Here is a 19,711-nt window from a genome sequence, read left to right as displayed (position 1 = left end):
CCTCAGCAACCTCAAGACAGAGCCTCCATATGTCCCAGCTATACCATTCCTAGATATGTACCCAAAGAACTCTTAACTCAATGAACCAGAGATATTTCCATGTCCATGTTTATTGCTGTTGTATGCACAGTAGCCAAGATATGTAACCAGTCTAGATCTCCTTCAGCAGAGGAATATATAATGAAAATATATAGATATACACATGAATACTTACATACAGCAGAATTGCATTCATCTATGAAGAATAATAAGGTGACATTTGAGGGAGGGAAGGAGGGAGAAAATGTGTGTGTGTGTGTGTGTGTGTGTGTGTGTGAGAGAGAGAGAGAGAGAGAGAGAGAGAGAGAGAGAGAGAGAGAGAACCAACATGAGGCAGAGATGAAAGAAAAGGGACTCTGAGATGGGAAAGAAGAGAAGCATCATTTGGAGAAGGAAGGTATCAGCCAGAGGAGGATGGAGAGAATGGGAGGGTGGAAGAGGGGCAATGAGAATAAGGAATAATGACATGTATTTATGAAAATGCCATAACAAGCTCATTATTTTTACATTAACTCAAAATTTAATTTAAACAATTGAAAATAAAAAAGAGGAAGGGCCAACTACTGTAGAGCTGGAACCTTCACAGTTGTACAGCCAACTGTGGGGCAGCACTGGCTCATAGGAAGTCAAGCCTGGGGGAGTCACAGAGAGCCCTGGAACAACAAAAGTGCATAGAAAAGCGAAGAGAGAAGGCACAGGAGTGGGTGAAGGTTAGAGGAGACTGCTCCCACTATGAAAAGGGGTGAGTTTGACCACACATAGGTCGAGGGACACTGCCAGCTCTACCTGTTGGGCTGGGCACAGGAATGGCACAGGGATCAAAGGTGGCTTGGCCTGCCAGGCTGAGCACACAGCTGGTCCTAAAGATGGCAGGCTCTTTCCTCCCTGGTCTTAGCTGAGTTGTTGGAGCTGCTCCAACCTGAGGGAAACACACTCAGCACAGAAAGTAAAGTGCAGGAGATGACCCAAGTTCTGACACCTTGCCAGAGCGCGTGCTGCTTGATGCTGGCAAAGACCTTACCATAGTGAATTCTGACATCCTCGCACCATCTCAGTCAAGGGCGTTGAAATGGAATAAATGACCTCCTGTCAGGAGTCTGTGGAAACCCTCAGAACCAGGGGAATTCCTTGGCGTTCTGATTTTCAACTTAGAGTGGAAACTGTAAGCAACAGTTTGTTCTAGCTATTCAGTGGGCCTCAGCATTTTAGGGACAAACTAATAGTTTAGAAATATGAAAGCAATCATGTGGGTTTTTTTCATTTTCCTCCTTTTTCTTCCTTTCTATCATGATTAAACATGTAGGTTTTTGTTTTTTTTTCTGTTCAGTGGCAGATAGGAAGTGATTGAGTAATATATGACTTTAAAATGTTTGTTATAGACTGTTTGGTGAGAATTGAAGAACTTGGTATTTAGGGTGCTTGTAACTATTTCTAATATTTAAAATGTGGCACCCCTTCCCCCCTGTTCTGGGATGCCACACTCATTTGACCAGCCCACGGCCTCAGGCCTGCTCTATTCTGCCACTGCTCTGGACTCTTTGTTTATGAGCAGAATTCTGAGCTGAGGAGAGCTTGATTCTGAATCCTGAGCACAGTCCAGGATCAAGCTGGGAAGACCTGGGGACAGCTCACACTCACTCCAGGGTCTTCCTCTGCCAGGACCTCTTGCAGATTCCCCTCATCAGACTCAGCCTCCTTCTACCTAAAGATTCATACATTCCTCCAGCAGAGGGCCTCCGTCTTGCATGGGAGAAACCACAGCCAGCCAGAAAGGGGAATTGGGTTTCTCTCCTCACCATGTATCAGGTAGCTGAGGGCAGAATGTCAGGCATGGGGCTTCTTCACCTGGCTTAATGGATTTGCTTTCCAGTTTGAACCAGCACCCAAGAAGCCTCTATCTCATTAGCTGTCATCACCAGAGCATAGAATTTATGCTATTTGTGTGTGTGTGAAGTAATTTGAATATCAGTGCACAAAATACACATCTGAGCTCTTGGATCCATATTTGTTCCTTCCTCTCAAGCCATTTCTGCTTTATAGAACTTATTTTTCTTTTGTCCAAGGTGGTAACAGCATGGTGGAAAGCTCCTGGCTTGCTCTTTTGCCAGACTTAGAGCTTGAGCAAACCCTTTCACTTCTATGTAAGCTTGACTGTGTTGGATCATTTCTGGCTAGAAAATTCTGTGCTTCCATAACTCTATAAATAGTTCATTCTGCAGAAAGGACATGGGAAACGCCCCAAATGACCAGGTCCTATTTGTAGCCTTCCCACAGTTACAATATTTAGCTTTGAAGTGCTGTTCAAGATCTAATTTCCACAATGGCAAAGAAGTTCTTTCTGTGGTCTACCAGAGTCTATAGTGACATCATCTCAGGCATGTCCTTGGTTCATGAGTTCAGAGTGCTGCCCTTTATGTACACAGTGGGCATTTAATTGGTGATATGGAAATAGAATTAGCTGCCGTAGCCGTTCCCATCCCTTTTTAGCTGTGACTGTTTCCGCCCCTCATATTACTCCAGAGTACTGAGCTTCAGCCCAGAGCAATGTACATTGTTACCCATGAATGTGAATCCCATACAAATGAGTGAAGGGACAGGCAGGTTAGACTGCATGTCCCAGGGCCTACTCCCTAATTTTTGCTCATGTCTCCAATGGACTTCCTTAGTGCTACTTAGATTCCTGAGCACAGGCTTCTCTTTTTATGCTACCACTAAGCTTCTGACCTAATAGCTTCTCATCTGTGTGGGTGAGAGGGCTGGGGGGATATTTACATACTGAGCCAATTAGTCAGTGTCTTAAAGTTCCGGGCTTGTGGTTGTGAATGAGAATTCAGAGAAGCCTTTACCCCTGTGGCTTGCATCTTACAGAAGCACATTTTTATCTCAAACCTTTGCATGATTTAAAATGCAACCCAGACAAGAGCCAGATACCTTGATCATCTGTCACAGCCTCCAGAGGCTGGCTGACAGTCTTGCACCTGCTGACCCGTTCTATGGCTTTTTGGAAAGATGAGATGTGTTCTAATGAGTGTGTTATAAATATCTCTGAGTTCTTTCATAGATGGTGACAGTGCTCAATGTAAAGGAAATGGCTGGGCGGTGTCCCAGCTAAAGAGGCCAGACCCAGCATTCCGAGAGAACAAGTGTGGCCTGGACATACTGGCCAGGATATCCTAAAGAATGCTGTGCCCTAAATGAAGAGCTCGGCTAGCCTTGTCTGTGCCCTGAGTGAAAAGCTCGGCTAGCCTTGTCTTTGTGGAGCATGTACGATGATCAGTCAGGAAGCCCAGGCACCAGTCAGCACACAGTGACTCAGAGAGGGCTGCTGGCCCTTTGCTTCTCTTTGTCAGTTCAGGGTCGTAGGGTCCATGTGATGGACTTACTAGGCAGGGATTTCTGTTCTGAAAGATGAGAAGGGATTAAGCAAGACTGTCCCTCCTTTTTCATCCCATTTCTTCTTCTACTCATGAATTTCCAGCAAGAAGCCTTATCCGCAGTGCATGCAGTGCCTTGCTGAGTTGAGACCTTAACTGCCCAGTGACATCATGTTCCTTTTAATGAAAGTACAAATTCCAGTACCACTCTGGGATGGGGGGCACTGTATGTTTGAAAATAGACTCTTATAAGGTATATCTTACCTTTTTCTCTTCACCTCAGCACTGATTTTTAGACTTTTTGTCTCCTTGAGGAAATTAGATTAGGTCTAAAAGGCATACACACAAAAAATTATCAGTGTCAGGACAGTTGCTCAAAAGCAGACTGGTATGTGCAGAATAATCATTTGCTTGAATTCCAGCCAACAGCTTTTATATAGACAAAATGCATTGAAACCTGTGTATAAAATACTTAATATTAATACATGCCAGATGGAAACCTTGTCCAATTTTGTGTGTACCCAGGAACTTGACAAGAGGAGTCGGGAGATTTAGGGAGCTTCTCAGGGCCGTGGAGACAAGAACAACACAAAACCTACGAATGGTGAGTGAGTCTGACCTGGGGCTACCAGGGCATTTGGCTTCCATGTATGTTTACACGACACATGTCCACATAGTCCACATAGGTGGGGTAATTCACCTGCTGTAAGTAAGTGTGTGTCTCAGTGTTTCAACATATTTAATATTTAGTTTCAGGACACTAGTCCTCCTCAAGGAAACCCCAAACTCATAGTAGTCTATTCCCACTCCTTGAATTCCCTAGTTCTTGACAGTCACTACTTAATTCTTTTCTGTGGATTTTCCTATTTTGAACATTCCACATAGAGTAATACAGTATAGTCTTTTGTGGCTGCCCCCTTCATTTAGCATCAATTTGTTTAGATTTTTCTTCTTTATTGCTTCACTAGTTTCTTTTCATTGCCAAATAATATTCTATTTTTTGAGTCTGCCACATCTTACTCACCCGATTTCTTTCCAGTTGATGGGTACTCAGGTTGTTATTATTAATGCTTCTGTGGGGACATTTGTAGACAGACTTTGGAGTGGGCGTGTCTTCCTTCTTCATCTGTACTTAGGAGTAGAAATACTGAGCCATATGAAAACTCTGTTTTAAATAGTTTGAGGAGATTCTGTTTCCCAAAGCAGCTACCCCATTTTACATTTCCACCAGCACTTTTAAGGACTCTGCTTTCTCCACAGCCTAACTAGCACTCGTTGTTATCTTTGTGTTTGTTATCTCAGTGGGTACCTAATGAGTCCGTGGTAGGACATGCAGTGAGATCCTCAAGTGCTGGTTGTTTGGATAATGATATGACCACAAAACTTAAAAGAGAATTACAACAGATCGTCTTTCTCATATAAATGCTAGCATTTAATCATCAACTCCGTGAAGGCCTAGTGCTCACTGTACTAATAAATGTCCTATGTCACAATTAATATAGCAACCCTATATAAATCTAGTTTCTTTTGTCTTTTATTACCCATGTGTGTCCTTAATTGTCGGGAATGTTCGTTTGGACAAAGCTAAGAGATTCATATCATGGGAAATGCAGAGAGAGCTTCATTTGGGAATCTCCAAGGTTTTGTGATATGGGGCTAGGCAGCTAAACAGAAGGCTTTTCTAGAATATGTTGTTGAACTAGATAAGTATCATTACACACACACACATACACACACACACACACACACACACAAACTTTACCAGGCCTTTAACATTTTATATTGGTTAACTTATTTGTGTTATATTCAGACAAAAATTTTTAATTTTTAAAGGTCCTTCAAGGCACAAGAACCTGCAATTATTACATGAAATTTTTGCCAGATATATTTTCTCTCAAATTTACTTGGTCAGATCCCCAGAAGACTTTTCAACTGGTCAATATGAATTGCCTTAGAAGTACAGTGAGAACATCAGTGCTTCAAAGTAGAACATTTCTACTGGCCCAGAGAGAGGGAGAGGGAGAGGGGAGGGGGAGGGGGAGAGGGAGAGGGGGAGAGAGAATAGAAAGAAAGATGGAAGATAGATAGATAGATGGATAGATAGATAGATGGATTGATAGATAGATGGATGGATTGATAATCTTCCATTATTTTCTTGAGATGACCAGGGAGGAGGAGCCTCCTTGAGTCTCTGTGGTAGCTGGAATTAACCTTGGACATTTCAGCCATGAGCTGGTGTTGTTAACATGAAGGGAGACATTTCCCACTATGTCATTCTGAATCAGTGTGCCTTTGCTCTCTATGGGATATTCAAGTGATTTAAACTGTTTCTAATCCATTGAGTGCTGACGTGAAGGCGTGTGTGAGAATTATCTGAGGAATGTGGTTTGTCAATGATCTACATCCCTAACTCCATTGAGGGATGCTGAGCAAATCCATGTCCTCGCCTACAAGATGCACAATTCCAGTGGAGCAGGTCTGCAGCAGGACCAAGGAATCTAGTTGATAACTTTATGATCCTTTTTACTTTCGGTAACAATTGCAAAATGGTAAAACTGTTTTGTGAACTTTATTTTATGTAAAAGCATAGCAGAAAGGGATTTAAAAGTATATTCATAGACTACTCCTAGACTTTAGTAAAGAGTTTAAACAAATTTTCGCACACAAACTTGAACATGAATGTTCATATAACACCATTTCTAACAGCCAAAAACTGGAAACAAGCTGAATGAATAAACAAAATGCTGTGGGGTTTGTCCATCTTATTCAGCAATAAAATGGTGGATGCTAATAAAGAAAGAGCAGCAGCATAGAGGAGTTTTGTAAATTCTGTACCACACAGTAGAAGCTGACCACAGAAGACTCATGTTGTACCCAATTCTGTGAGATCTTCTAAATCGGTAAATCCATAAAGGCAACAAATTCATTGGCTGTTCCCAGGGTTTGAGACTGGCAAATGAGATGCTGCAGCTTTAAAAGGTGTAGAGTTTCATTTGGGGTGATGAAATGTCCTGGAAGTAGATAGTTATGGGGAGTCACAGCCCTATGGATGTACTAAATGCCATTGGATCCTGCCCTTTAAGACAGTCTCATAGTAGATGTGGGTTGGGAGAAGTGGGCGGGGGTTCTTTATTCAGTGTTCTTTTTTAACGTTTATGTCACGGCCATAGTAAGTGGAGGGTGATTCTGACAGCTGAAGCTTTCAGCAGAAGCCATTAGCTCATATGAGTGCAGTGAGATCAAAATGACACAGTACTGGAGGGCCCAGGGAAGCAGCTCGGGTACTGTTCAGGTCCTGGAAATTGTGTTCTTATGAGATCTTTACAGATAACTCAGTTGGGGATGTGCTAGATGCATTTATGTTCACATTTTTATAGACATTTGAAGGCAGTGGGCTCTACATGGGGATAATCAAGAAAATTTGCCTTTACCCAGTAGTTCTCAGAAGCTACCAAGCTAATGATTTGGTTGCATTTAAGTTTCCTTGGAGAATTTTAAGAAGCTTTATATGGATGAAGCCTAACGAAGTTCTCTTCTGAACACATTTCTTTTAATACCTCATTCTCAGGGAGCGGCAGCACTGTATATCTTCCAAAGAACACAAAATCTAATGGAAAGCCCCATCGCGTGGAGCCTCACTTTGCAGCCCTGAGTGATTGTGGATTGAATATCCTGGGATGCAGAGATTCTCTCTGAAAATGGGGGATAGGAAGGCATGATTGCACATGCATGCATACACACACACACACACACACACACAGAAGGAGAAAGGGAAGTAGTATCAATATTCTTTTATCAACAAGACCCTTCTTTGTATATATGTAGCTCTTGCATCTCACTTGGATAATGTTCTAGGCAGTGGTATTGCCAAGGATTCAGAAAAGCATTTTAACATGCACTGACTAGAAGGAAAAGGTTTGGGCATTTCTGGATTTTCACAAGTAGGTGCGAGATGGCCACCCGCTTTGAAGAAAGCTCTTTCTCATCAGAAGCTACAGCCCGTGCTTTGCCTTCCTGCTATACAAAGCTAACTTCTGAGCTTCTGAGCTGCGAGGTCTGGATGGACAGAAAGTAGGGCACGCCACTCCCCAAGTGCTGCATCCTGTGGTGGTGTCGTGTGACTCTGGATGCTGGTCCTTTGAGTGTCTGCAGTGTGCATATGGCTGTGCTGAGGGTTTCCTTCAGAGATACTGTCATTGAAGTTGAGTCCTGGCTTTTCTCTGGGTTTGAGCTGTAGCGAGCATCTGCTGCAGGCTGACAGAAACTCCTGCAGTTCACCCAGGAGCTCTTAGGAAAGGCTTGGCTGCTTGTTTAGTTATTTTGGGTCTAAAGCCCATTCAATGGGTATGTAGACAGGACAGCATGGGCTAGAGAATGGCTCAGTGGTTAAGTGCAGGTCCTGCTTTTGCAGAGGCCTGGGATTCAAAGCTCAGCACCCACCCATGTCACGTGGCTTACAGCCCTGTAATTATAGCTCCATGGGGATTCAAACCTCCTGGCTTCACCTGCACTCATGTATAACTTGTTCCACAGCACACTTATGCATAATTAAAATAAACTAAATTCTTTTTAAAAGTGTTCAAATGTCTTGGCATATCATATTTTCTTTTGCCAAAAATGGGTATGATTTTCATATAGAAGTAAACATTTAATTCTGAGTCTTTCAAATTCTGAGTATTGCAATAACGCCTCACACATAGTGACAGCTGATAGATAATGATGATGGAGTAGATGATATAAAACAGATTAATAATCATGCTGTTCTTCCTTTTGTGTTCCCAGACAATAGCCAGGCAGTTGGCAGAAATCTTGTTACGGGGCATGTGTGAGCAGAGCTACTGGAACCCTCTGGAGGAGCCTCCCTGCCAGTCACCTCTGGATGACCCTCTCCGGAAAGGCGCAAACACTAAAACCTACACACTCCCTCGCAGAGCCCGTGTCTACTCAGGAGAGAAGTATGGGACTTGATGTCCTTAGTTGGGGACCCTGGGATGGGAAGGGAGTGTGGGAATGTTTAGGGCAGGAGAGAAGCACGGGCCGGGTTTCACCCATATGATGTCAGACGAGCATGGCTGACTGTTGAGCAGAGGGACTCAGCACTGTCCATCATTCCAGCACACGTCTCCATGCCTGAGTAGCCACTCTCCTCAGTGTCGTCTCCTTCCCCAGCTGTCTACTACTGTGTCACCTCATGGGATTCTCTCTCCACTCATCACAGGAGCCCCAGCCGTGCAGCAGGCAGAGCCAGGAGGCATTCATTTTATCAGTAGTTCCTCCATCCTTTTAAAAAGTCTGTTCTAAGTCAAACTATGTATAAGGACAACAGATAATTTGCCAGCAGTTGGGAGGAGATGTCTCTTTAGAATGTCTTCATTTTTGTAAGACTTAAATTTGGGATCTGGCTTCCTTAGAGGGAAAGGGGTCGGAGGGCTACTGCTTTCTTATGCCTGAGTCTTCCCTGTCAGGAGGATGGAGAATGGAGAGGGAGGGGCTGGGCGGAGCTCATTCATGTCCACACTACCTCTCAGAGCCCTTAGGGTCCCTCCTTGCCTGTTGCTCACAGACAAGGCCTGGTGATCTTTCCCAGTTTCCACAAAGAGAAAAGTGACTTGCTGGGGGACCTCTGCAGTGTTGTCACACTGCAGGGTGCTAAGGGCAGCTGCCAGCAGCTGCTTTGGAAGCCCTGGGAGCACACTGTGGGGTGGGCTGCCTGGCTCCTGGCTCCTGGCTCCTTATGTGGCATCTGAAATCATGTCACATCTTCTGAGAGCCCAGCTTTCTTGGGTCAGCTGCTTCTTGTACCTACTCTGACCCTGGCGTCCCTTCCCCTCGTGGCTATCTTACACAGTTTGCCTTTCTTATGCACATTTGGACAAGGTACTCCATTCCTGACACTTCCTGAGATTTATCTAATCTGGTTTTGATCTTCATTTTTCCAGCCATGCTAACCAGCTTTGCCTGAGTTACAGGCTCTGTGTCCTCCTCAGTCCTCATGTAGACTCATGCAATGCCTGTCCTAGCAGTCATCCCCTGTCACTGTGAAGCACAGGCTCCCTCGGGAGGGGCTATCCAGAAGCAGATTTAAGATTAAAATTTTAAGTGATTTTTACATCTTCAAAACAAAGTCTAGGTTCATTTCCCACTTTAGAAGCTTCTGAATGTACATAATTTTACCAAGTGCACAAAGGATCTCTGCCACTATCTTTCTCATCCAGTGATACCTGGGCGGCCTTACCTCGGAGACAGAAACATGCATATTTCATGGGTCTCTTTGGTGTTTCCTAAACTGCTGTCCTTGCCACTCCTCTGACACCACTCTGATGTCAGCTTTCTATCGGTGTAAGGAGGATTCTGGGAGGTGGTCCCACACCATGTTACAAGCTTAACTTCATATAGAAACAAGGCCTGTTTGATCTCTACCTGTAACTCACATGTAAAGCACAAAGTCCAGCTCACTGACTTGGAGTGTAGAGTCATTGGCTTCCAGTACATGCACAGTTATGAACGCATCACCAAAGTATCTCACTCCTTGAAAGTAAGGAAGACCCAGTACTCTTAGCTGCCACGCCTTCTCCCCTCCCTTAAATTCCTATGCATTTTTGGATCTGCTTGCTCATTTCTGCCAGAAATACATTTTTAAAAGCACTGGGATTTTGATAGGAATTGCCTTGAACTCATAACTTATGAAACAATGCAAATAATACTTTTTGTTATATAAAAATATAGGGTTAAATATTCTGGCCTGTGAGCAATAGATGATTATTTATTTGTGTTTTTAAAAAGCACTTCAACAACCAAGAAGGATGACCATTGTGTGGATACTTCATTCCTCCTTAGAATTAGGAACAAAATACTCATGAAAGGATATAGGTACAGAGTCAAAATTTAGAGCTAAGATTAAAGGATGGACTATCCAGAGACTACCCCATCCGGGAATCCATCCCATCATCAGCCACCAAACCTAGATACTATTGCTCATGCCAGCAAGATTCTGCTGAAGGGACCCTGATATTGCGGCCTCTTGTGAGGCTATGCCAGTGCCTGGCAAACACCGAAGTGGATGCTCACAGTCAGCTATTGGATGGAACACAGGACCCCCAATGGAGGAGCTAGAGAAAGTACCCAAGGATCTGTAGGGGGCTGCAACCCTGTAGGTGGAACAACAATATGAACTAACCAGTACCCCCTGAGCTCGAGTCTCTAGCTGCATATGTAGCAGAAGATGGCCTAATCGGCCATCACTGGGAAGCGAGGCCCCTTGGTCTTGCAAACTTTATATGACCCATCACAAGGGAAGGCCTGGGCCAAGTAGTGGGAGTGGGTGGGTAGGGGAGCAGGGGCGGGGGGGGGGGGTATAGGGAACTTTTGGGATAGCATTTGAAATGTAAATAAAGAAAATAATAATAATAATAAAAAAGAAAAAAAAGCACTTCAACAATGACTCTTAGTTTTCAGGGCTTAAGGTTCTTTTGATAAATATATTCCTAATTTTTTTGGTTACATGCATGCACAAGTNTTTTTTTTTTTTTTTTTCCTTTGCTTTGGAAGCGGGTGTTTTTAGTTTTTATTGTAAAGGGTACAATCTAGAATCGTTTGGGAAGAGAGAGCCTTAATTGAGGAATTACCTAGATCAGAAGGGTCTGTGGGCATATCTTTGGCACATTGTCTTGATGGCTAATATATATCGGAGGGCTCAGCCCACTGTGGGCAGTGCCATCCCTATGCAGGTGGCCATGGCTATGTAAGAAAGTTAGCTAAGCACAGCCATGTGAGAGACTGAGCTGAGAACAGCCAGCAAGCAGCGTCCCTCCAGGGCTCCTGTCTCCAGAGTCCTTCCGTGGGCTCCTGTCTCCAGAGTCCTTCCGTGGGTTCCTGTCTCCGATGTCCCTCCAGGGCTCCTGTCTCCAGCATCCCTCCAGGGCTCCTGTCTCCAGAGTCCTTCCAGGGCTCCTGTCTCCAGAGTCCCTCCAGGGCTCCTGTCTCCAGCATCCTCCAGGGCTCTTGTCTCCAGAGTCCTTCCGTGGGCTCTTGCCTTGACTTCCTTTAGTATTGGAGTGTGGCCTAGGAGTTGTAAGATGAAGTAAACCCTTTCTTCCTTAAGTTGCTTTTGATCATGGTTTTTATTCACAGCAAACTAGAACAGAGTACTGGGGCAGAACCCAGAGAAGTATAGTCCTGTCCAGTGCCTCAGGTCCAGTTTGTGTTAGCCTTATGCTCTTGGATATGCGGCCTTCCACCGGAGCATGGTTGACATACCAGGCTCACACCCTTAAGGAAAACTCTCTTTTCTCCAGCAGTTATCAGTTGCCAGTACTTACACATTTCTCTTACGTAAAGTTGATGTAGGCCCTCATACATCAGTTAGCCATCAATGTGGCCTCTTCTGTTCATTCTTAATTATATTCTATAACTATTCACTGCAAGAATATGGAAGAAGCATTGATTTTGTATTTCAATATTGTATATCACAACCTTCCTGAATTTGTGAATTCTGTTTTTTAGATTCCTTAGGCTTATTCTGTCATCTGTAAATTGATAATTTTACTTATTCCTTTCAAAGCTGGATACTTTTTATTTCATTTTCTTTCTTAGATATATGACTCCTCCATTAGTGGATAGAAGTGATAAGAGAAAACATCCTTTTCCTTTTCCTATTGATTTTAAGACAAAGAGAGTAGCTGGTGCCTTCCAGGTTGATCCTGGTGTTTGCTGTAGACTTTTGAAGATGTGCTATGGATTGGAAACAATCCCTCCTGCTCCTAGGCTGTTGTCTTTATCATGGAGTATTGAATTTTGCCCGGTGCCTTTTCTGCATTTGTTCAGCTAATTATGGGGGTTTGTCCTTGATTACAGTGCATTTCAATCATTGATTTTTCAGATGTTGAACCAGCCTTGCATTCCTGGGATAAATTCCATTAGGTCATAGTGTAAAATGTTTTAAAATTTGTTTGAGGTTCTGTATCTTTGTTGGAAAATTTTACACCTGTACTTCTAAAGAATACTACCCTGTAGTTTTCTTATAAAACCTTTGTCTTGGGGGCATCTGGATAATTTTAGTCACATAAAGAGAGCCGGGGATTAATTCTTTCCCTTTTATTAAAAAAATGAACTTGAGTAATTGGTATTAATTGTCTTGAAATATAGGATTTGCTGCAGAGCATCTGTCCTGGTGTTTCTTGTGTGTGGCTTTTCTTGAAGCTCCTTGTTATGTTGCTGGTGAATCTGTCTTCCTGAGTTGCATCCTTCTATATGTTTGGCTGTCAGAGTTACAATTTTTCACCATATACCTTCCTAGTCAGCCATGTTTCTTTTCCTGTGGAGTTCATTGTTACATTCTATCTTTTCTTTGGCTCTTTTCTGCCTTTGGGGGATGGGAGCAGGCTCCCTGAAAACCTGTCATTTGTTTATCTCTTTGAAGAACCAAGTTTCTGTATTATTTATTTACTCTGTTGTGAGTTTGTTCTGTTTCATTAATTCCCATGCTAATCGACTTTCAGCATTCTGAATTTGTATGTGCACACCTTCTTTCTTAGCTGGTCTTTTAGTAGAGACAGATATACACTAGGCTTCTTCTTGTAAGGTTTCCCGCAGTGGGGCTGACTATGCAACACAGCAGCAGTAAGACAGCTGTTGCTACCCTCTAGCTGGCTCATTGGGAGTTAAAGGGGGATCTGCACATGACGTTCAGACTTACAGTTGAGGTTAGACTTGTTAAACTTTTTCATTTGTAAACTCCTCCTCACGCAAGACATTTTTATGCAACCTTGGGCATTTAGATACGTAAAGTGGTATACAAATGAAACATTACTGACAACAAATTAACAAAAAAATTATTTTAAAACAATTGTTTGGGGTACATATGATTTTACCCTTTATTATAGTTGAAAGCAAATTGCTGTGCTAGTCATGGATGTACTAATATTTTTACATAAAGAATAAAATCTTAGTTGTTTTTGATTCTGTAGGACATAGAGCTTCTTTAGCATTTTTCAGAGTTAATCAGTATTTTAACTTCATAATTGTCAATTCTGAGAATGCCGCTGTGTATAAATACATAGTATAAAATGGTTGAAATATGTCTGGGGCTGTCTCAGAAATTATTGGAAATTCTGTCCTAATCTCAAACCAAAATTCCTTGAACAGGTTTATTGCTACTCAAGTTGGCAACTCAAACAGTAGTTTTAAAACCAACTGCTAACATAATGACATAGACTAATTTCTACTTATGTGCTGAGTAATGACAGTTAAAAATGACAGTTTAAGCCGGGCGGTGGTGGCGCACGCCTTTAATCCCAGCACTCGGGAGGCAGAGGCAGGTGGATTTCTGAGTTCGAGGCCAGCCTGGTCTACAAAGTGAGTTCCAGGACAGTCAGGGCTATACAGAGAAACCCTGCCTCGAAAAACCAAAAAAATAAAAAATAAAAAATAAATGACAGTTTAATTTCTGAAATTAAACCATTATGTTTCCAGAAGAGCATAGAACTTTGTACATATGGTATACATACTGTAATTCGAAGTGTACGTTAACAGTGTATGTGCTGTGTTCAGAACAAAGTCTGCAGTAAGGTTCTTGGTGCCTGGAACTTGGTGTTTGTTTGTGTTTGATTTTGAGTTAACTTTGGTCGCTGCACTCAGAAACATTTTACTGTTGCCAGGTTTTCTATGACCCTAAATTCAGTTTTACGAGTCTGTAAGGTTACACCCACCACAGCCTGAAGAGCTGCAGCTTAGGTGTCTCACATTCCCCTGGCTCTAGCAAACCAAAATGACCATTCAGAGTGGCCAAGATGGGCTGCTCTAAGAAGCAAGCTCCCCAAAAGCTCCGCCCTCCACTGTACCCCAGTGTGAAGGGGAGGCCATGCTCCTTCTCTGCCTGGTCACTTGACATTTAAAAGAAAACAAGGCTGACCACCCTATGGAGAGAGGGGATGGCGGCCTGTCGTGGGCCTCTGCCCTTCTGGGTCTTTTGTGAGGATGGCTGCTTTGGCATACGTAGTTTTAGGGTAAGCTTAACTGCTGGGGTACTAAGTGGGTGAAAAGCAAGCAGTGACTTTCAGTGGGGTGAGCATGAGTGTATGACAGCATGCTGCTCCAAAAGCATGATATATCATGAAAATATATGTTCATGTGTGTTTCAGCTAAGTATAGTTTTCCTTTCATCCTCGTAAGAACATGTTTGATGGCTTGGACACTGACATGCATATTAGACTAGAAAATTAGCACAGATAAAGCAGGAGATTAAAATCCACCATCATGGCTGCAAGTGGCTAGTGAGAAGGTATTGAATGAGCATCCTTGAACACAGGTCTTGGGGTGAACTCCCTGGTAGACAAAGGAGAAAGGGGCCATCTCTGTTGGGTGATGCTTTGGTTCTGGACCTCCTAGTGTGTTGTGCAGAGGTTTTGGAAAAACAAGGAACATCACAGAGTCAGGGTAAGTTCTTCTGGCAGAACTCTTTGGTCTCAACACATTCCCTTAAAATCATTGTGCAGAGAGGCCTGCCCCCTCTCCAGGGATGCAGGAACCCTCCCTAGGGATGTGAGATCACAAGCCACATGGGACTTATCTAATACCTGCATTGAGGAACACTTAACAGACCTGGACTGACCTGATGAAAGCCCTTTTTCTTTGTCATAGGGAGTTGCTGATCCATATGAATTGACAACATGGGGAGAGCTTGGGGGGAGGTCCCTGTAAGCCTCAGGCTGAACCAGCTGCCCCCTGGTCAAGCTGCTCTCAATTACTAATTGAAATCCACTTCCTTCTCTGGGGCCCTCAGCTGGATCATGGAGTTGAACCAGCTTCCTGTGGGTTGATAGCTCAGTGCCACTCCTATAGCCACACAGAGTCACTATGACTCCTCAGGGACCACTGCTTTTATACAGCCACTTCCACCCCAGTGACAAGAAAGCTAAGATACAGTTGGATAGATTGACTTGTTTTCTTGTTCTTGTTTGTTTGTTTTTGCTTGTTCTAACAAGTATATATGGGGGGGGCATTTTTTGGGAGAAAAAAAAAGGGTACCTGCGGCCCTAGAAATAAAGGAACTGTCAGTGCCTGGAGGGCCCTCCCTTCCTCCAGTCCTACAAAACTGCAAGATATACTGATGCCTTCATCCAAACTGAAGAAAGGTCATCCCTAGAGCTGGCGACGTGGCTGGGCTGAGCCTGCAGACCTCCCACACTCAGCCTGTCCCCGTGCCCGCTGGATCTTGGAAGATGGTCTCATGGTCTGATGGCTCCCTTTGTCCCTTACCCTATCCTTCATACAACTCCAAGTACATCTAGCCCTCCATCTTCTTACTCACCAGAACTGAGGCCAGGGCACAACAGGGTCTCCCCCTGAAGCACTTGGGCCTCAGAGAAGAGAATGTCACAAAAGGAAGGCCCCGACGGTTTTGACTACCCCATGCCCAGGCCCCTGAGCTCTACCTTGTATGAGCAAAGAAAAGAAGTGACCAGAAATGGCTCTCAGGAAGGCTCAACTATTGTGAGGGAACATTTCAGCATGGTTTGCAGGCCTGTTTCTCTGCGTCTTCCACCTTTTGAACCCAGCCCTGGGGCTTCACAGAGCCCATCCATCTGTCATACAGGGAGGGCCCAGGAAGTGGAATTAGATGCAGTTAATGCGCTGCTTGTTAGCAACTCTGGTAAAAATAACACAACCTAGCATTTAAGTAGACAGGATGGCTCAAATGGAATTTGGAGATTATCCATGGACCGAATTGGCTGGTGTTAAGTCATAATTAGCACGGCTATGGCTCTCTCTTTTCAATTAGTCTGAACAATACAGGACTAGCTAGCCATTAGAAAAATGATTCAGGCTGCTCGTTTATTTACAGGGTCCCCGTTGCGTGTGAGCATGTCCAGGATATCAGGGAATAATCACAAGTGTTCTGTTTTCTGAAAACCCAGAATACCATAAGCTGACTCCCCACAGAAGTTTCGGCTCCAGGCCCAGAAGCCCACTGCCCATTCCAAGGCCAGCCTTGCTGAAGCCCTGCTTGGCCCTAGAAACCCCACAGGCAGTGTTCTGCAGGAGGGCTGGGCACTGACCTTCCTGTGTTACTTCCAGTATTCTCTGCTGCAGCAGAAAGAGAACAAGGATTTATAATTATCTGGATAATGTGAAATTTTACCTTTTTTTTTTTTTTTTTTTTAATTTGAGGAGAGGAAATCTCAAATGATTGCTATGTTGTTCCTAGGAAGGTATAAATTCAGTCCGTATTTAGTCATCTTCAAAATAAGCAGTGGTTTGTTTTGGGTTTAGCCAAGTTTATTTTTATTTATTATAAACTCCTTTTCAAACCTCAGGGAAAAAGTTGTTTGGCCCAGAATTCTCCTCTAGAACCTAGAGCTTTCGGAGGGGGCAGGGAATGCTGCATGGTCTTAACTGTGCTTACAGAACCAAGGCCTAGGATATAGAGGGTGAGGCTGGGGTGTACTGGGGTTCTTATTGTTTCCTAATCCTCAGCAACAGCTTAAGAACTGTTTCTTTTTATCTAAGATTTTAGGGTTCAGCCAAATACCATGACATAGATTAACAACACAGCTTGTGCATGCTGCCCCAGAATGAGGAGTGTATTTAAGTTAAGATAGCTCACAAATTCCTTCAGTATTAGGAAGCTTGTTCAGTCCCTGCAGTGGCTCTCAACCTCCTATTTCATCAGAATGACAAAGCAAGATGCAGTAGTTAGCAGGAGGCAGGTAAGACAATGGAGCACCTTTGTGAAGGACACCCTATTATGTCTGTTGTCATTTTGTATCCATTTCACTTTCTGCCTCTGTAATAGTACATGTGTTATTTGGGCTTTTAACTTGAGTTTTTATTGTTTTATCTCACCCATCTGCTTGCCATTAAAATGTGTAGCTGAGATGTATTAATTCCACAGATTGCCATAGAAATGAGCAAGCTAATTCAAGTGCCCAAATTACCCAGTGTTTTTCCTGGACTCTGTATACAAATCAAGATGCTTTTTGGCATTGTGCTTTGCTTGTAGCGGTATATCTCTTGTTATTTATTATTGCCAAATACCAAAGTTGGTTTTCTCTGTGCAGCATTTTTTGTCCTCAAGAAAATACTGAAGAGGCGTTGCTGTTACTGCTCATTAGTGAATCTATGGTAAGTGGGATGTGATTTTCATTGCCTTTTCCCCAGTCCCAAGAACCCCTTTCTTCTTGTGGCTAGTCCCTCATTATGATGATTTTTGGTCTAGAGAAAAAAAAAAAATCCCAGAAGGAATGCCTACGAGGAGGGAAAAGCAGCGGTGGTTTAAAAAGAAAGACGTCTCTGCACCCCCAGACAGCTAGCGTGTTTCTTGGTCACCTTGAGTTCTACAATAGTAGAAAGGGCTCTTGGTTTATCCTCCATCTGCCAAGTACAATTGGGTATCAGCACTCTCATGAATAAGGAAACTACGGTGAAAATGGTCCCCCGAGGAAGCTTGTCCAGGGTGAGCACTCTGTGCTTTGGCTCTGTGCGGGGTGTGAAGACAGTGCCGAGGTGTATCACTTGGGAGCACATCCACCTCTACTGTCCAGGCAGGAGCTGGATGGAACTTTCTAGTGTTCTCAGGCTGCTCTCTCCACCTCCTCCTGATCACAACCCTACAGAACCTCAGCCTGTGGGGATACCCCCTGCCGCCTGGGTCTGCTTTTGTCAGGGCAGTTCTGGCCAGACCGTCAGGGTCCTTTCAAGTTCACTCCCAGTGTTTGGCCGGCACATTGACCTATGGTCTAAACTACATGCTCGTTGTCTCTTGGGCTTCTGCTCTGTTTAGCACAAGGGACCCCAGCCCTGGCTTGGAGCTTTGGAGACACTGCGTGACATAGAACTACCACAGGCCAGTGGTGTGTGCCTAGCACTTGAGCAGAAACACAGGCTGCTAGAGGCCCCAGGGGTTTCCTGTCTGATTCCCTCTTCCTATGGATGAAGACTTGGGACCAGAGTAAGCAAGGGTACACCTAGTGTGTTGGTTTGCTGCCCCTGTGCATAAATTGTGTGGCTCCCTCCTCAGAGAGTTCAGCCCACCCTGCGGACCATAATGGAAAAATAATCATCAGGAAAGGAAAGTCCCCACCCTCAACATGGTGCTGAATCGGAGGCAAGAAATAAGCTGAGGTGACTGTGGATAGAGAGCCAGGAGAGGACTGCTGGGGCGAGGTGGCCAGCACTGGCTCGGGTAACCTTCAGCATTCGTAACCCTCTTGCCTCAGGTTAAAGCCTGGGGTTCTCTTGTTCTGCAAACTGGCCCAAAGGTGTTTACAGGGGCAGACTGCTTAAGTTACCTCTGCTTTCTACTGGGCCACTGCTAACGTCATTGGGCTCACTTCCTGTCTGGGAAGCGGGTTATCCTGGGTTCATCTTTCCTTGACCATCAGCTTGTAACTTGGGCTGGTGTCATTTATATTCTCTGCTCTGCCTTGGCAGGGTCACAGGAGGCGCATAGGGGATAATGCTGGCTGTGGCCCAGTGACCATTTTTTCCAAGTGAGGAAGACTTACCTTCTGTGTCACTGGTTTGTGAGGGCAGCTCCTGCTGGCCTCCCACCCTACTGGATGCTTTATAACCTGGCATTTAATTTCTTCCATGCAGATGTGATTGGTCATGGTATCCAATCCCTTTGGTGGACTACTGAATAATTGTGAGATCAGATGCTCCAAATTGGAATTTGAAAAACACGACCACATGTCCACAGCACTTGCTTCTAGTGTGGTCTAGATGGTGTAGAGTGGCATCTTCAGCTAATCTACTCCTTCACAGAGTGATAGACACAATGATATTCAGGGTTGAAACCCTTTGAGGCAGTTAGATTGGCCTCCATGATATTCAGTTTCTAGAACCATCTCTTCAGAGACAATGAAATCCTGTGGTGTCACAGCCTCCAGACTAAAACACTGACTGTCTGTAAACCTCTTCTACATGAAGTTGCCCTAGGGGCCCTTCCCTCTCAGTGTCCTTTGGAACTTTGATTCTTTATGGGGGGAGGGGGCAGATAATTCACGTGCTCAATTTCAAAACCAAAATAGGAGCTGCCTTGTTCCCTGGATGTCTGGGAAAACGATATTCTTTCTTAGTTCTGACTTTAACTGAGAAGCATCAATTTCCCTACCACCTCTCCACCTACAAGGAGTCATTTGAAAATGCACCGCTTCTCACTGCATAGCAAATCCCTTTTCTCCTGGAGGCAGAGGTTGTTAGCAGTGTGTCTGCATAACCTCATCCACGTCAGGACTCTGGATATCTAGAGGTTCTAGGTTATAGCTTTCCTATGCTATCTGGAAAGAAGATGTATTAGA

The 19,711-nt window shown here is 44.0% G+C and overlaps 1 protein-coding gene across 6 annotated transcripts in view; it reads left to right on the top strand.

Moving 5' to 3' along the window:
* Ttc7b (tetratricopeptide repeat domain 7B) overlaps positions 1 to 19,711 on the top strand; it is a 216,906-nt gene that overhangs the window by 88,467 nt on the left and 108,728 nt on the right. For all 6 annotated transcript variants that reach the window (XM_021201845.1, XM_021201846.2, XM_029541062.1 and 3 more), the window contains 3 exons: positions 3,939 to 4,017; positions 8,196 to 8,368; positions 17,471 to 17,534. In XM_021201845.1, the coding sequence (XP_021057504.1) occupies positions 3,939 to 4,017; positions 8,196 to 8,368; positions 17,471 to 17,534 (316 nt within the window). The remainder of the gene's footprint in view (positions 1 to 3,938; positions 4,018 to 8,195; positions 8,369 to 17,470; positions 17,535 to 19,711) is intronic.

This window comes from Mus pahari, chromosome 7 (assembly GCF_900095145.1).
Source record: "Mus pahari chromosome 7, PAHARI_EIJ_v1.1, whole genome shotgun sequence".
NCBI lineage: Eukaryota > Metazoa > Chordata > Mammalia > Rodentia > Muridae > Mus > Mus pahari.
The sequence above is the reverse complement of the archived record's forward strand: the minus strand, read 5'-3'. Positions and strand labels throughout refer to the sequence as shown.